General features: G+C 43.0%; 1 protein-coding gene across 2 annotated transcripts in view; it reads right to left on the bottom strand.

The window, feature by feature from the left end:
* GRIP1 (glutamate receptor interacting protein 1) overlaps nucleotides 1-14,917 on the bottom strand; it is a 334,393-nt gene extending 319,476 nt beyond the window's left edge. Inside the window, exon 1 of one of the 2 annotated variants that reach the window (XM_069852618.1) lies at nucleotides 14,790-14,917. In XM_069852618.1, coding sequence (XP_069708719.1) covers nucleotides 14,790-14,844 — 55 coding nt within the window. In that variant the 5' untranslated portion in view covers nucleotides 14,845-14,917. The remainder of the gene's footprint in view (nucleotides 1-14,789) is intronic. The other variant, XM_069852663.1, reaches the window with a different exon arrangement.
* Nucleotides 14,918-20,923: the final 6,006 nt, after the last annotated feature.

The raw sequence follows: 20,923 nt of genomic DNA, 5'->3' as shown, positions 1-20,923 counted from the left end.
AGGTCACTGGAAAGACAATTTTTCTTTGTTTTCCTCTTAAGCAATACCTCATTTTAATATGACTAGGAATAATAAATTCTAAAACCCCATTTTGATTATGTTTATTAAACACTTCACCACAAAAGAAATTAAAACATTTGCAGAATGTTATGAGGCATAATCAAAGCAGTTTCAAACAGTTTCACTCCCCAAATTTTTGCTTATTCCTAAGTTTAAGCATCCTAAATTGACTTCTAACGAAAAAAAATTAGAAATACTTTTTCAAAACAAATCATGTTCTGAATTTCAAATTATGCTTATGAAGCAAGTGAAGGAACCACTACACCTTTCAGTTGCTCTTTTCTCTAACCAAAGTGATGCTTTGTTAGTGTTTCCTTGAATGGACAAATATCAGCTCACATCTCTGAACACCATAGCATGACCCATTCACTGTATAACATTTTGCAGTTTTTGCCTTTTTTCATTTTTTTGTTTAATAAAACATCTTATGAAGAAATATCAATCAATCTGAAGTTTTCATCATTGCCAATTTAATAAAGCTTCCGTGCCAATGTATCCTACCTGTTTGCCTGCCTGTGTTTTTCACTGACCCTGTACCTTGCCTTGAAGATCCAAGTTCTTCCCATAACTTCCCTAACTCATTGCAATCTTGAAAAACCACAAAAATGATTAATTACATAAAACAGCATGCCGAACAGTTTTAGAAAGAAGCGACACAATGTTGATAGCTGAACACAGAACCGAATGCAAAACTATTTACCTCTTTTACAGTACCAGGTGATGCTCATAGCCCAAGTTGAAGGGAGGGCATTTGAAAAGTGAGCAGTGCCTGCTAAGGTCAGATAGAAAACCAATGGCAAATGCTCTGTGTCACATAGTATTGGAGAAGCAGACAATGTATTTAAGTCCATCACCATCAAAAAGATAACCCTAGAAGCTCAGTAAAGCATGAGTCTCACAAAAAACTCAGCATTAAAACCTAAAGGTGCCCAAGATCAATCTCCACTAGAATCCAAATGACTGGAACATCAGGAGGAAGGGTGAAAGATTACCAGCTAAATCTGTCTCTTACAGATGAACTTAGAATCAAAGAATCATTTAGATTGAAAAAGATCCTTAAGATCATCAAATCCAACAATAAACCTAACATTCCCAAGTCAAACTTGGTACTATTCTTCTGTACATGCTTATGTACGTTGGAATCCACATCTCAGTATGAGCCAAATAGATTTTTTACAAAATTAAATGTAAATTGTTAGGTTTGCATGCAAAGGAAAAAACTGTCTCCTTTCTCACAGACTATCAGCCCCCAAACTCTGCAATGGCAGATCATAAACTTGCTCCTAGAAGATCAAATGAGCAGAAGCGCTTTTATTCTTGCTTTTATGCAGCACCTCAGTTCAAGGAGGAAGATGACATTTTCATTATGAAAATAATGCCTCTCTCCCTTGATTGGACATTTATGTTCAAAAGACATTATTTGAGGACTTTTTTTCAGTAAAAGCTTCAATAAACACACTGAGATACACCACTAGAGCAGGAAACTAGCACACACAAATAAATACTCATACTGTTCCTTACCATTGAAATACTACAGTCTGTTTGGAGACAAATGCAAAAGTATTTTCTGTTAACAGATTTTAATTTTTTTCTTTTTTAGCTGACTGGACAGCTAGAGCATAGAAGATATTTATAGCAGTGTCATATTGCACAGTAATATTGTTTTACTCCGCTTTTTGTAATTACTCAGCTTACTTCATGCGCGGCAACAAAGAAACAGAGTTTCCGTTTGATATTGGCTTCTTGCTTCTAAGGATGAACAAGTGGATCTGCAATCCTTCTGATGTATCCTAGTCACACAAGCACAGCTTTTTCCCCCAGAAAAATCTACCTCTTTCTCCTAGTTATATTTTCTAACGAACTATTAGAGACAAATCTTGTACAATTCCTGCACGCAGGAAAGACAACAGACCGCCCTGTTCCACTGACTAAAGAACCAGACATGAGAAAGTTCAAACTGCAAAGCAGACACCTGCTGTGATCTTGCACCAACCACACCTCTGTCCCAATTTTTTTTCTTCACAAAAATAATACCTACTTCACGGTAAAGAAGTGAGGCTAAGGTTTATAAACCAGTGCTGAAGATGAAAGGTGCTAATTAAACTAAAGTTCTCACTTCTGCTGGACAAAGCAGAAAACATTAAGATTTGTCTGGGAGCTTTTCATGCCTTTCTTGAGAAATTTTAATATTTCTATTACTACTTAGATGTCAGTAACACCTGCCAGGTAGCAAAGCATTTTCAAAGCACAGACAATACATCAGAAGTTCACAAAGAGAGAGACTGGAATTCAAAAATCAAAGTAGTAAGGATTATCCAGAAATGTTTGTATTTTAAATTGCAAGAGAATTAAAGTACCAACAGAAAAATAGCAGCAATGCTGTTTTTCTGTTGGTACTTTAATTCTCTTGCAATTTAAAATTGCAATTTAAAAATTTAAAATTTAAATAAGCAGCATTGCTGCTATTTTTCCTCTAAACACCTTTCAATGTCAACTTACAGTAACAGCTCCACAGCATTCAGGTCCCCCTTCTTCAAGAGGTGATGATCCTCTCATTGCATCCAACACAGTACTCCAGTTTCCAAAAGAACGAAACCACAATTGCAGCTGTCCCAAATGACAACAGCACAGACAATCAACTGAAAACCTACTTTCAACAAATTCAACAGAAAATTCTCATTGAAACCTACCCTATTTCGTACAGTGCTAACTTCTGCTCCTAGGGCTATTATATTTAAATACGCAAAAAAAGGAAAAAAAAAAAAAGTTTGTGGTTTTTTATGATCTACATGAAAGATAAATTTGGAAAAAATAACACACTGTGTCTTCACTCTAACAAAGGGGCTTTTTCTCCTACTATGACACAACAGCATTTTTGTGATAATTAATCAAGCAACTCTGAAAATGCACTGGGATCTCAGGCCTGTTCGGGTAAACGATATGTGTCACTTTAGGTGATAAAACTGCAGGTTTGAGGATACATATTTTGCATGTTACTTTTATTCACAATGCGACATTTTTCTATGAGTGGAAATAAAAAGATGTTTTTCCACCGTTAAAAAAGAAGAGATTATAAAAAATCTTCCAGCTAAACACATTTAATTTCTCTTTCAACAAAAAATATGAAGAATAAGCAAAGGAATACCACCAAAGTAAAACACATTTTACGTGTTCTCTGGGGAAAAAGGCTTTTAATAAAAAGAGAGGGAGAAAATTTAGGATATTTTAAATCCCTTTTACTGGCTTTCTCTTTACCCCACAAACCAGATATTAGCACATATCACAAGAGTGATTTTTTTAATTAAAATATAGTTTCTTTTTCGAATTACCCTTTGATCCACTTAAATATCTAAGTTATAAGCCTGAATATAAGCACATTGACTTTAAAGAGATTATTCATTCTCAAGTATCTGTACACTGAAGCAGAAAGTGCTTCAGTGGCCTTGACTTACAGATCTTTTAAGATCAGCATCAAATTAACTGGGACCACATGCATTATCCATTCATACAGTTAGAGCCTAACTGATAAACTAATTCAGAAAAATGGTATATTTTCAAATACTTTGCTCGACTGGGGACTCCTTATAGGACAATTTCCTGGTTCAAGCCTTTCATGTGCATATTCTGCTGATCAACAGATCTCTTTGACATATTATCAATTCATGATAATTTCTTGTTTCTTTTTAACCCTTAGCGTGCTGTTGATTGAGATAAAATGAGTAATATTTGATTATCAACTAGAATCCGCAAGCAAACGAAAATTTATGTTTGAACTTGAACATCAGATTCATTACAACAGGGTAAAAAAATTTCCGTTTAGGTACTGTCAAAACTCAGAACTTCAGAACAGTTCCAGGAACAGACCTTCACACATGCTCACTATGTATTTTACTTTACTACAGAATGCCACAAAAGGTACATTTTCAAATATCATGAAAAAGTTTACCTTTAACCTTGCAAACTCTTAAATGTGTGTAACTACAACCTCAAGTATCCGAATTGTGTAGGACTAATCTACAGTATAAACTGTAGTATAAACTCCCCAGAAAATTATAATGTGTTCATATAACTGCATAAAGTCTAGAATTTGCCAATTAGGACATGTAGAAATTCCACACAAACATACTGAATTTACAATTTAATAACTGAAAGCAAACCCATACTAATTACAAAAAGACACTTTATGCAATTATTACAGGCAGTCAGCACTAAGGAAATAAGAAGTCAGTTAAAGGCTATTTTCCTTCATATTACCAGTCTAAACAATAAATAGTTGTTCAATTTCAATAAGCAGCCACATCATGCTATTTTTTCCTTTTTATGCTAACTTCTTTCTTTGCAGTTAAAATAAAGAAATTAAATATGCCTAGTTTCAAAAAAAAAGTTCAGGAAAAAACCTACTACCAACCACGGTAACCAAAAAGAAGAAAGAAATGACAGAAGAGGAAAGAAAAGTCAATAGCCTGATGTATATTATAAGCTGGGAAACAAAAGTATTAAGACAAGTTTTTCAGATTACCTGGGACTCCATAACTCAACCACAAGGACGTTTCTTACAATTTAAGTCAACTACTTAAGGAGGTCATCACAGAACTCTCAGAGGCTGTGATTATTAAAATTACTTCAATTACTGTACAGAAAAGAAACATATGTATAGGAATATGGCTTCAGGCACAACTTACCCACCACCCTGATCTTTGATGAAAGCAGAAAATAGAATATAGAGCCAGCAGCTTACCCTTCCCTCTTCTTCTCTGGTTTGAAAAATTTATATTTAATGGCATAGGGCAACTCACCTGAAAATTAAGGCTCTCTTCATATTAAAGTGTTCCAAAAAGCAAGACTGAGTTCCCACTAAATATTTAAACAAATAGCAGTTAACACATCTAAAATATGCCTAAACAGAATGATGAACTGAAAGAATATATAGTATTCTTGATTTCAGTTTTTTAAACAAATACAGGTACCCATGTATGCCTGAATCTGCGGACACGTGAAAGCAATGCCTTAGGGAGATAGGAAATATCAAAAACTTTAGGATTAGTACATTCAAGTGAAACAGAGGAAATAAGACAAACCATAATAAAAGTCTGAGTTGGTCCATCATTTTTGAAAGCATTAGTAAAGACAGGAAAGCTTCGGAATACTAAAGTCTTCTAATGTTGAAACCAAGCTAATATGGAACTTAAGTTACCAGACGTGTTTGCTCAATAAGCAAATATGAACACACGAAAAACACCAGCAATGTTTTAAAATTTTGTGCTTGGCAGGGGAGAGGGGGCTGTTTTAAGGTTAGGTTTTTTTGCTACCAACATTCCTGAAGTAAGTTACTGACTCACAAGAGCTACAAATATAAAGCTACTGAATTATCCTTATACATCATCCATCTCATTCTTTCTCTCCCCTCTCCATATAGCCACCCACACCCCAGCTGAAAGCATTTAATCAACTGCTTCACTTTTGACATGCAAATCCCGCAAGTTTATCTGGCTGCTGCACATTTTGCAACCAGTCCTAGCAAGAGGTGAAGTTAAAAGCGCTATGAATTATAATTTCAAAATACAGATCTGTAAGCGAGGAGATGGATTTCCTTGGCCCTGTCAAATCATGATTTATATAGAACCTTCTACAACAGAGTTTGCTTAAAGCCTAAATCTTACATACTGTTTGTTTGGCTTGAGAAAGGTTAGTATTTAAAAAAAAAAGCAAAAATAAAGTGGCTTACAGGTATATTCCTCACAAAATCAGATGTTTTATCAAATGCATCTGGTGTTTTGAAAAAGCTCAGGCTCAAATCTTCTAACCACATTCAAAACCATTACAATATAAAGGTATTTTCCAACCTAAATGATACTATGACTCTATTCTACAATTTACAAAACCACCAGAAAACATAACAATAAGAAAGAAGAAAACTGATAGATACACGCAAAAGAAGCAACAAATTCTGGGGCAAAAGTTTTCTCTGACTTCTCAGAAGAGATTGTGGACTAAGAAATGGCCTCCACTAACAGCTACAAAGGCTCAGTAAATTTGCTAGCACAAGCGAATTAACCTCCAGAATCCAGCAGAGTTCATCCATTTACCGAGCACTGAATTTCACTCCCCGGAGTATTTTCTGTAGGGCTACTGCTCTACTTTCTGCCCAGCCGTTGTGTAAATAACCCATTCCTAACGCAAAACCAAGTCAAATACTTCACTGAAAATGCCACTGAAATTCAATTTGTTTCCGAGTAGTAAAACTGTGTTTATTCCACAACAGCCTCATTGCAGAGCCAGATCCTAACACTCTCGTGAGGAGCATGAGCGCAAGGACAAAATCCTGCCAACTACCAATGCTTTAAAGATATTTTGAGAATGCAGAATATAGCAAGGAGCTTGAGGCAACTCACTTGCTGGCACTATCCTGCTTTTGCTCAGATGCCAAAAAAGCTCCTCAGGTGAGAGGCAGCACCTCTGAGCACCAGCTTGTTACTGATCTCAGCGACCAGGAGCTGGCAATGATGGTGAAAGACAGAAGCAGCAAGGGAAGCTCCTCTGCGACAGCAGGACACAGTGTCTGATCCACAGAGATGATAATCCAAATAGAAAAGAATAATATAAACCAAATAGTCCACAGCTGTGTTACTCCTGTTTTAATAACAACTTTCAACAAGGCCGCCTGCCAGCAAACACCGATGCTCTGAACTACAGGCTGTCACTACCCCAAGGATTCAGTGCATCTTCTTTCCTCTTGCCTCTGCACAACATATTTAACCCACAGACATTTCTGACCACTTGAAAAGGATTTTGGTGCAACGTTAGCCATTACTACACCCACCCTCCTCACACACACACATCTCAAAAAGTACCAGTTATTCTTCTTTATTTGTTTGCTTGAAAAAAAGTGTTCTCAGATACCATCCCACTGTAGAAAAGGCTAATCTGACAAACAAGCATTGGGCTGCTGAACACCTGGTCTTCATTGCAGGCAACTGTAGAAAAGCTGGCATCACTTCTATCTTGCTCATTGATATCCATAGAAACAAAAAGCTCGAAACATGAGGAATTATCTCAGATCTGGCTCACTTAGGCACACGTTCCAGTTACTGGTAAGTTCCTCTTTTTTTTTTTTTTTTTGTTAAATGTAAGTACGTTCAGTTTAACTCACAGTTTACAGTGCAGGACAGAGAAATCACATCTCACTGTACATCACGTCCTGTAAAACTGCTTCAGGAAGAAAGCACTGTACTACACAGTGTGGCTTGCTAAACAAAAGTAAGCATTTTATGTGGTGCCTGCCTTCCTGGGAAAGATAGTTACTGGGAGGACCTGTTCTGGCAATACTTTACAGTGTTCTAAATCCTGTCTGCTAATAAGGAAATCTTCTGATTGAGCTATACAATATTCTATTAGCACTCCACAAAATGGAAGTGTTAAAAATTCAGTCTTGTCCCACTGGTAAAAAAAGTGTATGAGTAAGTTTCACTGACAGTTATTTTAAAGTGTCATCATTCCATTTCTATCTTTAACAATATTTCAAGGAATAAAAACATTATGCTCTTTTGAGAGAAAAGAGTTAAACTTTAGTGAGACAACTGTGGAACTCCCTACACATCTGTGGGAACACAGTAGGTAAAGAGGATAGTAAAACTATTGAAATATTCTCTGCAGCTTTCCCTGCACAGTAGCAGAATCTTCTCAGTGGTGATTTTCACTGATAAGAAGAAATTAAATAAGGCACAAAAGAGACAGAGATTGTGTCAGTCCCACCTGTCTTTCTCAATTCCTGTGGTAATTTTCAAAGAAGGAAGCCAACAAAACTCTATGTGAAATATGCGTCAGTATCAAAAGTTGTCAGTCCCTACTTGCGTGCTTTTTCCTTTGTGTGTTCCCTTTCAAGTATTCAAATGTTAGTAAGAAAAGAATGCTGCTTCTAACTAGTGATGTAAAATCAGTGAAAAGCAGAATTAGCTCTGGTAATGACTTTTATAGAAAAAAAAAAAATTAGATAATCGACATCATTCAGAACCATAAAGCCTGGCTGCCCTGGTACCACAGGACATACCAGAAGGGTTTGTATTGCCCAGCCACCCAGCACAGCCTGTGCCAGCAGGAAGAGGAAACAAAGAGAAATCAGTACGGTGATACAGTAATCAATGATTACTTGTACCCAACATAAATGTTACCACATTACTCTGAATTTTACAGGGTGTCATGCTCATCTTGCCAGACTGAAATGCCCAGCAGGTGATTGCCCACATAGAACACTGACATATCTCATTAGTCCCTTCTCGCATGAAAGGCTTAGGACAGACAGTACTCTGACATTTTAACACATATACATTCAAATGGCCCATGAAAAACATTAAAATACAGAATTTCACTGTCACAATCACAAGACCCTTGCAGACAACTGCTGACTCAATGCATCCTTTCCCATAAGCTGCAACAGGAGTTAGATATGAGCAATGTGGAGAAGGTAAACCATCGAGCTTTGCCTATTGCATCTACTTAAGTGCAACATGGCATTGACAGCCCTTCATGGAGAACTTCGAGCAGCTCAGGTAACTCTGAATCATACAAAAAACAACCCATAGTGACAATATAGGTATGTGTTGAGATTCAAGAAAAGTTGTCTCTGTCTAAATTACTGAAGGATCCAAGACTGAAGCTTCCGCTTTACGTGATGTCTTTCTAATGTTTCAGCACACAGGAAACCCTGATCAAAATCTTGGTTTTGGAGCCTATACCCTTCACCCGCAGAAGCAACACACCAACTGTGCTAGTGCTTCAACTTCTACACACTGCTCTTCTTCAAGGGAAGCTAGAGTGTTTGATGCCATATCAATAAGACATCCCTCGCTGCTGGCAAATCTAACTCTCCATCTTTGAAAACACAAGCAAAAACTGCTTTGCCTGTGCAGAAAACAGTAATTGCTTATTTGCAATCAGTACTTCCCACTTTCTTTCTATATGGGAAAAGGACCTTGCTTCTGACCCAGACACAGCAGACAATCATCTCCCATCAATCAGGAAAGACCATATCTTCATGAAGATTCTTCAACATTCAAATTCTTTTAATACCGCAAGTCATAAAATGCTGTTAACTTGGCTGTGCAGATCACAAGAGATGTAGATGCTTTTTGCTTATTTTCAGTTCCTTTCATGCTAGAAGGGCACTAGGGATTAACTGTTGCCTCCCTTCCATCTCTGTTAGAGCCCTCCTGATCCCAGCTGGTTTTAGGAGAAAGAATGAAAAAATTGACACAGTGCCTATGTCTTTTGCATGCTGATGAAAACCAGCTCTAGAGTGCCATCTTATCCCACTTAGAAAATTGTCTTCACCACTGTTCAGTTTAGCAAATGGTTAAAGACCAACTATCCAAAACGCCAGTCAGTCAGACTGAGGTGAAAAGAGGCACAAGTCCAGACCAGGACTAAATACATACAACTTGTAATAATAAAAGATATATTAATTACAAAATACTAATTAGTGTTTTCCAATTAGAGATTTAGTTACATTTTTCAGATGCTACTGGAGGACTGGAAGGCAGCTCGTTAGCCAGCTTCTCATGTCATGTCAGCAGCTAAGATACAGTGACGTTTGCCTTCCATTTTCATCCTTACTGCTGTTATTCATGAATTCTTCACCCCAAACAAACAACTATGGCGTGCTTTGCACAGCATAATTTACCAAATGCCACAATTGTTCACTCCCTAGATATCTGTCTGGACCCTGCACCAAGTCTATGGAATGCCTTCACCAGAGTAAAGATTATCTTCCAAGCACCAACCCAAACATTTGACCCCAACGCCCAGTCCTGATTCTAAGGGCTGCCACTCTAAGCACAACCTCTCCTCACAAAAGGTTTTCTGCCATCCGGTTTATACTTCAACTTTTCAGGAGGCACGTGACAAGCGAGAAAACAGATAAAGGCAGATAGAAAGCCTTTGTACAAGGTTTCCAGTCCCAAACTTTCTTGACATCCCAAAGTTTACAAATCCGTCAGCTAAATGCAAGCACTAGGTTTCCAGGTCTTACTTTCTTTGGTTTCTGAGGACTCCCTTAACCTCAAGAAGGAAGAGATTCCTCTTGCCTTATTAAGCCAGAGCCTAAAAGACAATGAACAGTTATCCTCAGCCTTTTGTGTTGAAAATACAAGCTATTTTTTAACATGCACCTGGAAAGAGTATGAAGCATATCCTCTGCTAAAGTGGCCTTGACTGATCAGATGTAATTTGCTAAGCCACAATAAACATGATTAAGCTTAATAACAGACCTGTATCTTTCCCTTATCTGAGAAACTGATTCTCTTTCAGCTTGAGCTGAACAGACAAGCTCACGTAGCAGTAACCTCAGGGATAGATGCTTGCTGTCAGAATATCTTCCATGAGAACACACTAGTTTTCCATTTGAGGCAGGATTCACAAAATACTTGCACATTTTTTAATCCCTGCGTCTCAAGTTTTAAAACATTTCCTAATTTTTATTTTTAAAATGCTTCATAAAGTTCATGTAATTTCCCTGACTGCCAAGAATTGTGAAGATGGACAGAATAGAAAAAAAAACACAGTCTTTCCTTCTTTCTCCACATAACTGGGCTACTGTGCTGAGACTAGAGGCAGAACAATTCTGGAAGGCATTAACACCATTTTTCTTTTCTTTCCTTTTTTTTTTTTCTTTTTCTAAACCCAAGACCAAAGTATACTTAGATGCATTCTTAAAAGTAATAATCACATACATAAAGGGGCATCAAGCAGTCCCAGAGTAAACAAACAAGATATGCAAATACTACTTTCTGTACTCCTGTCAAACTTAATCAGCTATAAAGTCGAAACAGGAGTTCCACAAAATACCTTCATTTAACTTGATTGGAAGGGATATTGAACGAAATAAATTCCAAGAACATTCTTCTTCTAAAGCATTCACTCAGATGTCACTTCCAAAAGTGTTTTAGGTAGTTTATAAAAAGATTTGATTTTGTATCTTAGACAGAAAACTGGGGAGGGAGGAAATGTGCTCTGAATCTTAACGGCACTGTCTTACACTGGTAAGTCTTCACATGTCATTTTTGAAATGACAGGGTTTACTGCATCAGGTGTACGTTACAGTCCTTTTACCCAACACGGAGCATAATTCCTTTCTCCTCTAAAGGAGAGACTACTCCTTGTGATAATCATGGTGGTGGAAGCCAGAAGCAGCACAGTCACTGCAGAGCACGGCTCGATTACAGAGCAGGCAGTAGAACACCAGTAACTGTGCTGCAGTATGCACAAAAAAAGAAGCTATCCACTTCATATTTTAAATACGGTTTTAGCCTCTAAAAACCAGCACAATATGATTTTTTTTTAGTTGATGTAAGTATTCCACATAATTTCCATAGTGAAGACATCTAAAAATACTTGTTGAAATACCAGTGATTGCCACCCCTTGGGAGAGAATCTTCTTCACAACAAAGCGCGCTCACAAATGCTAAACCCTACAAGCACATGCACTCTCTGGCATTGAAAACATTTACCCAGGTTATTCTCCTTCACTCAGGGTATCAGTTATTGCCAAGGTGAGCCAACAGTGTTTACTATGTCTCTGCTACTTCATTTCACTAAGAAATTCGCCAATTTCCATTAGCAAAATTCTGGTTTTGTGGAGCTCCTGGATAACCTCCATTTCAGCACATGACTTGTAGGAACAACAAAGACAGACTGCGCTAAGGGCTTTTTGAGGTAAGCTTTGACCATAGATGGGAGACTCTGAGGCAAGGAAGGGGAAAACAAGGATATTGATACACCAAAATAACCGCGCTTGGAGCAAATCCAGCGTGTCTGCACCAGGATTACTGCAACAGTCCAACAGCTCCTTGCAGCAAAACAAAGTAGCTCCTTGGATAGTTCTTTTTTGAGTTGAGCCCTAACACCAGAATCACACAGCTGCAGTAGCACCACCATCCAGTCCTGACATTCTAGATGAACTGAGCATCAGGGGAGACAGAACAGCAGTTGCAAAGCTCCCCGAACCAGTGCTGCATAGGTTTGGACTGAGGCAAAAGTATCAGCACGCAGTGAACCTTCTATGCTGCGCTGATAGGGGATGCAGTGAGCTTCGCAAGCAGCCCTCGCATCCTCTCTAACAAATCCACCCACTTCTCAAGCCTCTCACCTTAGCACTCAACTTCTTTCCACAGCTGAGGAGTGCCTCATCAGCTCTACAAAGATGCATGCGTAGGACTCAGAGGTCTCCAGGAGAGGCTAAAAGGAAGCCTGTGAAGTTTTAAGGGAAAAACCATGGGGAAAGACGGTCTGTACAAACCACCCGTGGCTCACCATGAGGAAATCTTTGACTTCCCAGTTTTCGTAGCACCTCCAGTGACAACTTTTTCTAACTCAAACCTGCTGTTCCACTAGATTTCAAATTAAAGCCACACAGTAACTGTTGATGACAGAGAAGGACGGCGAATACAGTAAAGCTGATACTGAAGGGGAAAGCCAGCAGGAGGCACATGGATAAAACAGGATTATTTAGCTTTTCTGAGGTTTTGTTTGGTTTGGGGTTGGGGTTTTTCCTGGCTTTGTTTGTTTGGGTTTGAGGGTTGTTTTGTTTGGTTTTTTTCATGTTTTCATTTCCATAGTCCACTTTGGGGGTATCCACCACCAAGAAACTTCAGCACCAAATTAACTGAGCAGTTTTGGGTTGTTAGACAGCAAAATCACTACTAGTCAGTCCTGCTGGTGCTCACGGAGTTCAATAAAGATTAGCTCTCCTCACCAGAAGGCGACAGGGGTTTAAGCAATCAGATTACAGGTACATAAAATCAAAGAAAATATACACGCATGAAATGTTTCTTATTCTTATATTCTATATAAGCATTATTATCCAATATAAACACACATTTGGGATGGATAAATGGACATTTTGTATCCTATATGCAAGTCTGCTTGTATATGTGACATAAATGCAATTTATATCACTAAGTATTTCACATCCATTATTACTCCATATAAAAATCATAGAAATTACTGTCTACAATGTTAGTTTAAAATAACGGCATTTTCATCCTTCAAAGTCTTCTGATAGAAAAACGTATATAAAATGTTCTGCGGAGCAACTGAATGGAAATATTTCCTGGAAACAGCAGAGGGGGATGTTAGCACAACTGGCTTTGAACCAGAATTTTACTGAATCTGTAATTGCCTTTTAACTCAATGCCATAGTGAACTCCTACATTAGCTAAAGATGCACCTTCATTTCATTACTGCACTGGCCACTTTTCTGCCTAGTTTGAAAGCTTTATTTTATCTGTTCTTCATACACAAAGACTATTAAATTCAGGACTGATTAACTATTTTGACCATTTAATTTTTTTTTTTTTTACTCCAAAGAAAAAAAGTTCCAGCTAAACCAGCTAAATGACTCGACTAGCTGAGCTTGAGCAATATACAAGCAGCATACTTTAAAAGGTAATCATTTACTTTAGGCACAGAAGAGCTTTTTTCTTTACACAGTAGAAATAAAATAAAGCATCAGTGATAAGACTATTAACATATAAATCTACCCAACTTCACAATGAAGATGAAAGAAACAGAAAATAGGAATAAACAAGAACTTTTATGGAATCAAGTATTCTAACTGGCATTAAAACCATCAGAGCAAAACCATTACCATTGTTTACCTCAAATAAAGCCAAGCCCGCAAGCTACAGCTCGTGACACAACCTTTATGCAGAATGAAATTAGGAAACCTTTTCCGCTTCTGACACAGCCATATTAGACCCCATCTAAAGTTTCCTCATCTGTAAAAGCATCTGATACATTGTGACAACTGTCATCTATCCTATTTCTGCGATTCCTCAGCTACACAGAGTCCTGACATAAAGAAATACGACCGCAGATTTTAGTAACGATGGCATTTTCTAAGAGGAAAGACTAAAAACCAGGCTTTTCACCGCTGAAATACCTGCTCCCGCCTCAGCAACTATTTTTATGATGTCATACGTCTGCGATCAGCTTCCCACTAGGGATAAGGTTGGCCACAAGCACAGCAGCAGCTCCCGACAGCCTCGCAGCTCCAGGGCACGATACTCCTTCCACAGAGCAAACAGAACCTCCCTGCTTTGACTGCTCGGTGGATTTCTGTCCCTGGCAGTCCAGCTTTCTGTCCAACGCGACGGCAGCCAAACCAAAACAGCTCCAGGACCCCACAGTGCAAATCAAAGACTTGGGGCGCGCCTGCAAGTTCCCGAGAACGAACGGGGTACAGGGATGGAGCAGGGAGGGCAGCGGCACCACCGCCTCCCAGCACCCAAGCTCTCTTGGAGCAGAAGGCTAAGTTACCTTTTTATTTGAACCAACAGGCTGTTTATTTAGAAAGCAGAAACTCCTGGGGGCGGCTGCGAGGCTGCGGGGGCCCCCGGGGCGGGACGGGGCCGCTCCAGCCTCGCCCCACGCGGGGCGCTCGGGCCAAGAGGCTTCGGAGCGGCGGCGTTCACACGCGCCCCGAAACTCACACACGCACCCCCCGGGCTCTTGGAGACCTCGGCGCCGCCGAGAAAAGTTAAGTTGCCACCAGCGCGGAGGCGGCGGGGACCGGTCCGGTGCGCACCCCCCACCCCCACCGCGGAGGGATGGGAGGATGGGAGAGTGGAGGGCGCCGCCGCCGAGCCCGGGGATGGCGAGCAGGGGGGGGCCGGCGGCTCGGCATCCGCCTTCCTCCCCTCTCTCCTTCCCTCCCTCCCTCCTCTCCCCGCGCTCACCTCGCTCGGGCTCGGCTTGCAGGCAGATGGGGATGTTCTTCTTCCAGCCCGGCATGGCTCCGCGGTGCCCGCGCTCAGCGCTGCGGCGGCGGCGGCGGCGCGGGGCGGCTCATGGCAGGGCGAGGCGAGGCGGCGGCGCCCCGCGCTCCCGGGGAAGCCGGCGGCGGAGGGGCGGCGGCCGCGGGGACGGGGAGGGGAGGGGAGGCGGCGAGGCTCCGCCGGCTCGGGGAACGCGAGGGAGGCGGCGGGCAGCGGGGCGGGCTCGGCCGGGGGGTGGGATCTGCGGGAGGGGGAAGGGGCGCCCGGTCCCGGCGCCGGGGCGGGGGGAGGTGGCGGCCGCGCCGGGGGAGGGGGCGGGGCGGGGCGGGGGCGCCAGGTGCGGGGGGGGCTCCAGGTGCGGGGTTGGGGGGGCGGCTGTGGGGGAAGGGGCTGCCCCGCCGCGGGGACGTGGGGGGGGTGGATGCGGGGACGTGGGGCGCGGAGCAGCTCCCGCTCACGCTTCGAGCGGGGACACGCGTGGGGGTGGATGCGGAGCCCTGGGGTTCAGGGCCACGGGATGCGGGGACACGCGTAGGGGCGGCTGCGTGGTCATGGGATGCAGGGACACGCGTGGGGGCGGCTGCGGGGTCATGGGATGCGGGGACATGCGCGGGGGCGGCTGCGGGGTAATGGGATGCGGGGACACGCGTGGGGGCGGCTGCGGGGTCATGGGATGCGGGGACACGCGTGGGAGCAGCTGTGGGGATGTGGGGCACGGGGCTGCTCCTGCTCGCGCTTCGAGCGGGGACACGCGTGGGGGTGGCTGTGGGGATGGGGAACATGGGGCTGCCTCTGCTCAGTCTTAAGGCAGGGATGCGCGTGGGAGCGGATGCGGAGCTGTGGGATGCGGGGACGTGGGGCTCCCCCTACTCATGCTTCGGGAAGGGACACACCTGGGAGAGGATGCGGGGCTGCCCGCTTAGGGCAAAAACACACGTGGGAGCAGGTGCGGGGCCGTGGGGTGCAGGGATGCGCGTGGGAGCGGCTGTGGGGCGTGGGGTTGCCCCTCTTCGGGCAAAAACACGTGTGGGAGAAGCTTCTGGGACGCAGGGCTGCCCCTGCTCAGTCTTCAGGCAGGGACACGCGTGGGAGTGGAAGCGGAGCCATGGGGTGTGGGGACACACGTGCGAGCGGCTGCGGAGACGTGGGACATGGGGCAGCCACGCTTCAGGCAGGGACACACGTGGCAGAGGCTGCGGGGATGTGGGATGTGGGTCTGCCTCGCTTTGGGCAGGAATACACGTGGGAATGGATATGGGGCTGTGGGACGTGTGGCTGCCCCGCTTAGGGCAGAAACACGCATGGGAGAGGATGTGGGATGCGGGGACACACGTGGGGGTGGCTGCGGGGGACATGGGACACGTGTAGGGTGGGCTGCGGGGCCGTGGGACTCAGGGACACAGGTGGGAGCAGCTGTGGGGCCATGGGACACACATGGGAGCAGACATGGGGCTGTGGGATGTGGGGACACACATGGGGGCGGCTGCGGGGCCATGGGACTCAGGGACACAGGTGGGGGCAGCTGTGGGGCCATGGGACACGCATGGGAGCAGACATGGGGCCACGGGATGTGGGGACACACGTGGGGGTGGCTGCAGGGCCATGGGACTCAGGGACACAGGTGGGAGCAGCTGTGGGGCCGTGGGACACGCATGGGAGCAGACGTGGGGCCGTGGGATGTGGGGACACACGTAGGGGCGGCTGTGGGGCCATGGGATGTGGGGACACATGTGGGGGTGGCTGCGGGGCCGTGGGACTCAGGGACACAGGTAGGGGCAGCTGTGGGGCCATGGGACACGCATGGGAGCAGACATGGGGCTATGGGATGTGGGGACACATGTGGGGGCGGCTGCGGGACTGTGGGACTCAGGGACACATGTGGGGGCGGCTGCAGGGCCGTGGGACGTGCTCCCCCGTGTCCACGGCCTCCCGCACCTGTTGAAGGGCCCGAGTTTGGGGCGCACACAGGCTCGGCCCCCTCACTCCTGCAGTTTTGCCTGCGCCCACGTGTGAGAAAGCTGGGAATTGGGGAGTTAAGAGAGAAGCGAGCTCCCAAGGGGCAGCACTGGATCAAATAAACCTGGATTTGCACCACAGAGAGTCCAGGACCCGGCTGTGACAGGTTGGATTTCTGTCATTATTGCAGCCAATTTCTTACGACCTTTTGACCAAAAGACCTCGAATTTCGCTACCAAAATTGTTTCTGATGCAGCCGTTTCCTAACTGGAGACTAATGCTGCAGCAATTAAATATTCCTTTTATTTTTTGACAGGGGAAAAAAAAACCACTATAAAAATTCCAAGTAGTAGGGTTGAATGTTGTTTAAAATTAGTGATAGTAATACAAATGAAGCTTTTTTTTCTTCCAAGGCACTTCTGGGGGTGGACTGGTGTATGGGCTTTATCCTGCCTGACAGTCACATAGTGATTATTTTTATTTTATCTCTAATTTCCTCATATTTATAGAAATTATGTAACTTCACACAGTCAAGCAACTACACGTGAACCCTTCATTCAGATGAAGATTTGAAGGGTTTCCTGCATTTAAATTCTCCTGTAAACATAATGAGAGCTTCCTGACACAGCCTTTTTCTGCGCTGACTTTGTGCCAGCACGAAAATGCAGAATGTCTGTCTTGATACTCATGAAAACCCCTTGATTAAAATCCCGTTGATGAGAGTGCAGTTACTGGCTTTTTCTTGATTGCACTTGGCCCGTGGTCCTGTTGTCGCTAATGCTGCGACTGTGCGTGGCAGGTCATTGAGCAGAACCGGAATGATCCAAACGAGGAGTAGGAATATCCTGGATTTCTGCTGAATCAAGAGTCTACAATAAGGAGTTGTTTTTGCCAGCCCTGGCTGCCTGCAAGCACACAGGTAATACCTGTAAACAAAATCCAAAGGCATGATGATAACAAACCAGAAACATTTCACCAGGTTAGAAGTGTCACACTGGGTTTACATCAGTATTGAATTGTATGTGGATTTCCTGCATCTCTGCACCACAGTCCTGTGTCCTTTCTTTAAGAAGAGGTATGCTTATGCTAATATTCTCTGTCCTTTCATAGTCACTTTACTTAAGTAATGTTAAGGGGGGAGGGAGGGATGCTATTGGTATTTCTAAGGAAAAATATAAGTGTGCATGTGGATTTCTAAGTGATATAAAATAAAAATCTCCAGCCATATTCTTTGCTCGCAGGGCAAAGCTTCCAGAAGATGCCTTTGGGGCATGCAGGCAGAGCAACTGCACTGCCCCAGGCAGGTTCAGAGGAAGGGAGAGAGACAAGACTCTGCGGCTGCTCAGCCCAGCAGGCATCCACATGAGGAGCAGGTGCTGAAAACTGTCCCAAGAGTTGCTGGAGAGTACACAGCCAGGAAACAGGTTTCAAGGCAATGAAGTAGTTTAGAAGCCATCTAGCTCCTTTTAAAATATTACTTTGGCACTTACTCTCCTAACCTCTGCCCTTTCTTAAAAGAAACTTGGGCTTTAAAGTGCTACGGAATCAAATAAAACTTCAGATGATTGTGTATCATCCATGTTTTAAATCTTGCCTGCTATCTCTGATGTCCAGCTTTTACTCCTACTCTTTCTATTATCAGTTAAAAAAAAAAAAATACAAACATTGAGCCTCAACACTCTAGTTCTGATCCTCCAGCTGACTTTTTTTGCTGGCATTGGAGTTCTGCAAAATTGCAGGTCAGAGGAATAAAGTACTAGATTGCCCTACTCTTGAGTCCACAATAAGCCACTTAATAGCTATTTTTTTAATAGTGCCATCACTTTCAATGCAAGTAAAAATTCCTGAGGGCTGAATGTGGGATTTTTCAGGGTCCTGCAGGAGTCATAAAATCCCAGCTGCTGGTTTGGATTTGCTCCAGAAATGTGTTTCTAAAATGAGGGCTGAGTCATATTTTTTCTGAATATCACTGGCTTCTCAGAAATAAGTATACTATGTATTAAATAACTGACGATATTTGCATCGAGTGGAATATGTATGCATGTCTCTGTCTTTTGCAAGATTTTACAAAGAAATCCTTTTAGGCAATGACACTCTGTAATTCCCCATTTCTGCACTACAGGAAAAGCTTGCATGGGTGCCTGGCTCGAGTTAATTTAATTGCATTCTCTTACTCACATGAGCTGTTCTATACTGAACAACTACTTCTGCGTATAGCAATGCTAGTAATGGAAGAAAGCGATCACTTGATTTAGATGTGCATTTTATGGTGAATATATCACACCGGCCACATATAAACTTCCCACTAGTTCTTTTCTGTCTGCAGCTTTTTCCCCCCAGAGAATTTTATACGAATCAAGTGTTGATTTTCAAGGAGGCACCCTTTGATCTTCCAGCATGGAGGTCATGTGAAGCATGTATAATAACACCCTAGAACTAATCGAAGCAAAAGAAGCATAATATTCCCAAGGAAAGATTTTATTCTGCGAGTAGTCTAGAGAAGAGATTATTTTTTTTAATTTCCTCCTCTTATTTATTCCCTGAAAGCTAGGTGGGAGAAATAAGGTGATGGTGGAGATGAGGGTTCAGTTCTGGAGGACTGGAACATTTCTGAGTAGCTGCAGATTTGTGCCAACAATTACCCCTAAGTTACAAGAAAAGCCTCAACTTTAAGACCTTTAAACTCTGATTTTTTTCTCAGTGACTGACACTCACTATCCAGGCTCACATATATGTTTGTGATTAAAAAGAGCTTTAGAAATTTGCAAGGAGAGTATCTCCTGCAAATAGGAATCCAAAGGACCTATTAAAATAACTTTGATGATACAACTTCTTTAGATTTCTGGTCATTCAAGCCCTGGAAACTTCCATATTCTGAACAGATGAAAAACGCTTGAGCCTATCACATTGGTTTTGGTGGCTCTGCAGTATTTGCTTGTGCCAACTTGGAGGAAGGAAAGGTAAGTTCTAATCCTTTTGATGGACCAGTCACATATGCATGCCCAAGACTGAGGAATTCCCACTCAAGGTTACATAAATGTGTATGAGTCACGTTAAAATGTGATGCGATTTCATTTAAAAAGTGATAACAAATCTTGCCAAAACTGAGCCTGTTGGCCAAAGGTGCACTCTATACAACAATTCAACAAGGCCAAGTGCAAGGTCCTGCACCAGGGTCAGGGCAATCCCCATTTTCAGTACACGATGGGGGATGATGTGATTCTGGAATCCTCAGCATAGGAAGGATATGGAGCTGTTGGAATGGGTCCAGAGAAGGGCTACAAGGATGATCTCAGAGGGCTGGAGCACCTCCCATACGAGGACAGGCTGAGAGGGTTGGGCTTCTTCAGCCTGGACAAGAGAAAGCTCAGAGGAGACCTTATAGTGACCTTCCAGTACTTGAAGGGGGTGTACAAGAAAGCTGGAGAGGGACTATTATAAAGGCTTGTGGTGGTAGGACAATAGGGAACAGGTATAAACTGGAGAAGGGCAGATTTAGACTAGAGATAAGGAAGAATTTCTTCACTATGAGAGTGGTGAGGCACTGGCATAGGTTGCCCAGGGAAGCTGTGGCTGCCCCATCCCTGGAGGTGTTCAAGGCCAGGTTGGATGGGGCCTTGGGCAGCCTGGGCTGGTGGGAGGTGTCCCTGCCCATGGCAGGGGGATTGGAACTGGATGATCTTTAAGGTCCTTTCCAACCCAAACTATTCTATGATCTTCCCTGCACACTGCTCTTTTATTTTCTTTTTATTAAAAAGGTGCCTTATCTTGTTAGTTATTTGTCACATTGCTGAACATCAGGTCAAAAAAAGTTCATAGATGAGACATAAGGAGTATACCAAAAATTGATTTTTTTAGGTGCGTTTTAGCACTTTTATTAACAGATGTTAAGAAAAAATAGTAGGACATCCCACCACAGAGCAGCCTCACTGGGGAGTATCCACCTTAGCACAGTGCAGAAGACATGGTCCTTTTGACTCGCTATGGTTTTGCGGCCCCAGGAATCCCTCGTGTTGGCATAGTGGCGGATATCAGCAGGAAAGGAGGACATCTGAGCCTGCCTGTGCAGGCAGCCCCTTTGAGAAGTTAAGACTCAGGTTACCTGGTCAGTCAGTCCCAAAAAGATTTAGGAGTTGGAT

Source organism: Phaenicophaeus curvirostris, chromosome 1 (genome assembly GCF_032191515.1).
Source record: "Phaenicophaeus curvirostris isolate KB17595 chromosome 1, BPBGC_Pcur_1.0, whole genome shotgun sequence".
NCBI lineage: Eukaryota > Metazoa > Chordata > Aves > Cuculiformes > Cuculidae > Phaenicophaeus > Phaenicophaeus curvirostris.
This window is presented reverse-complemented; position numbering and strand designations above follow the sequence as displayed.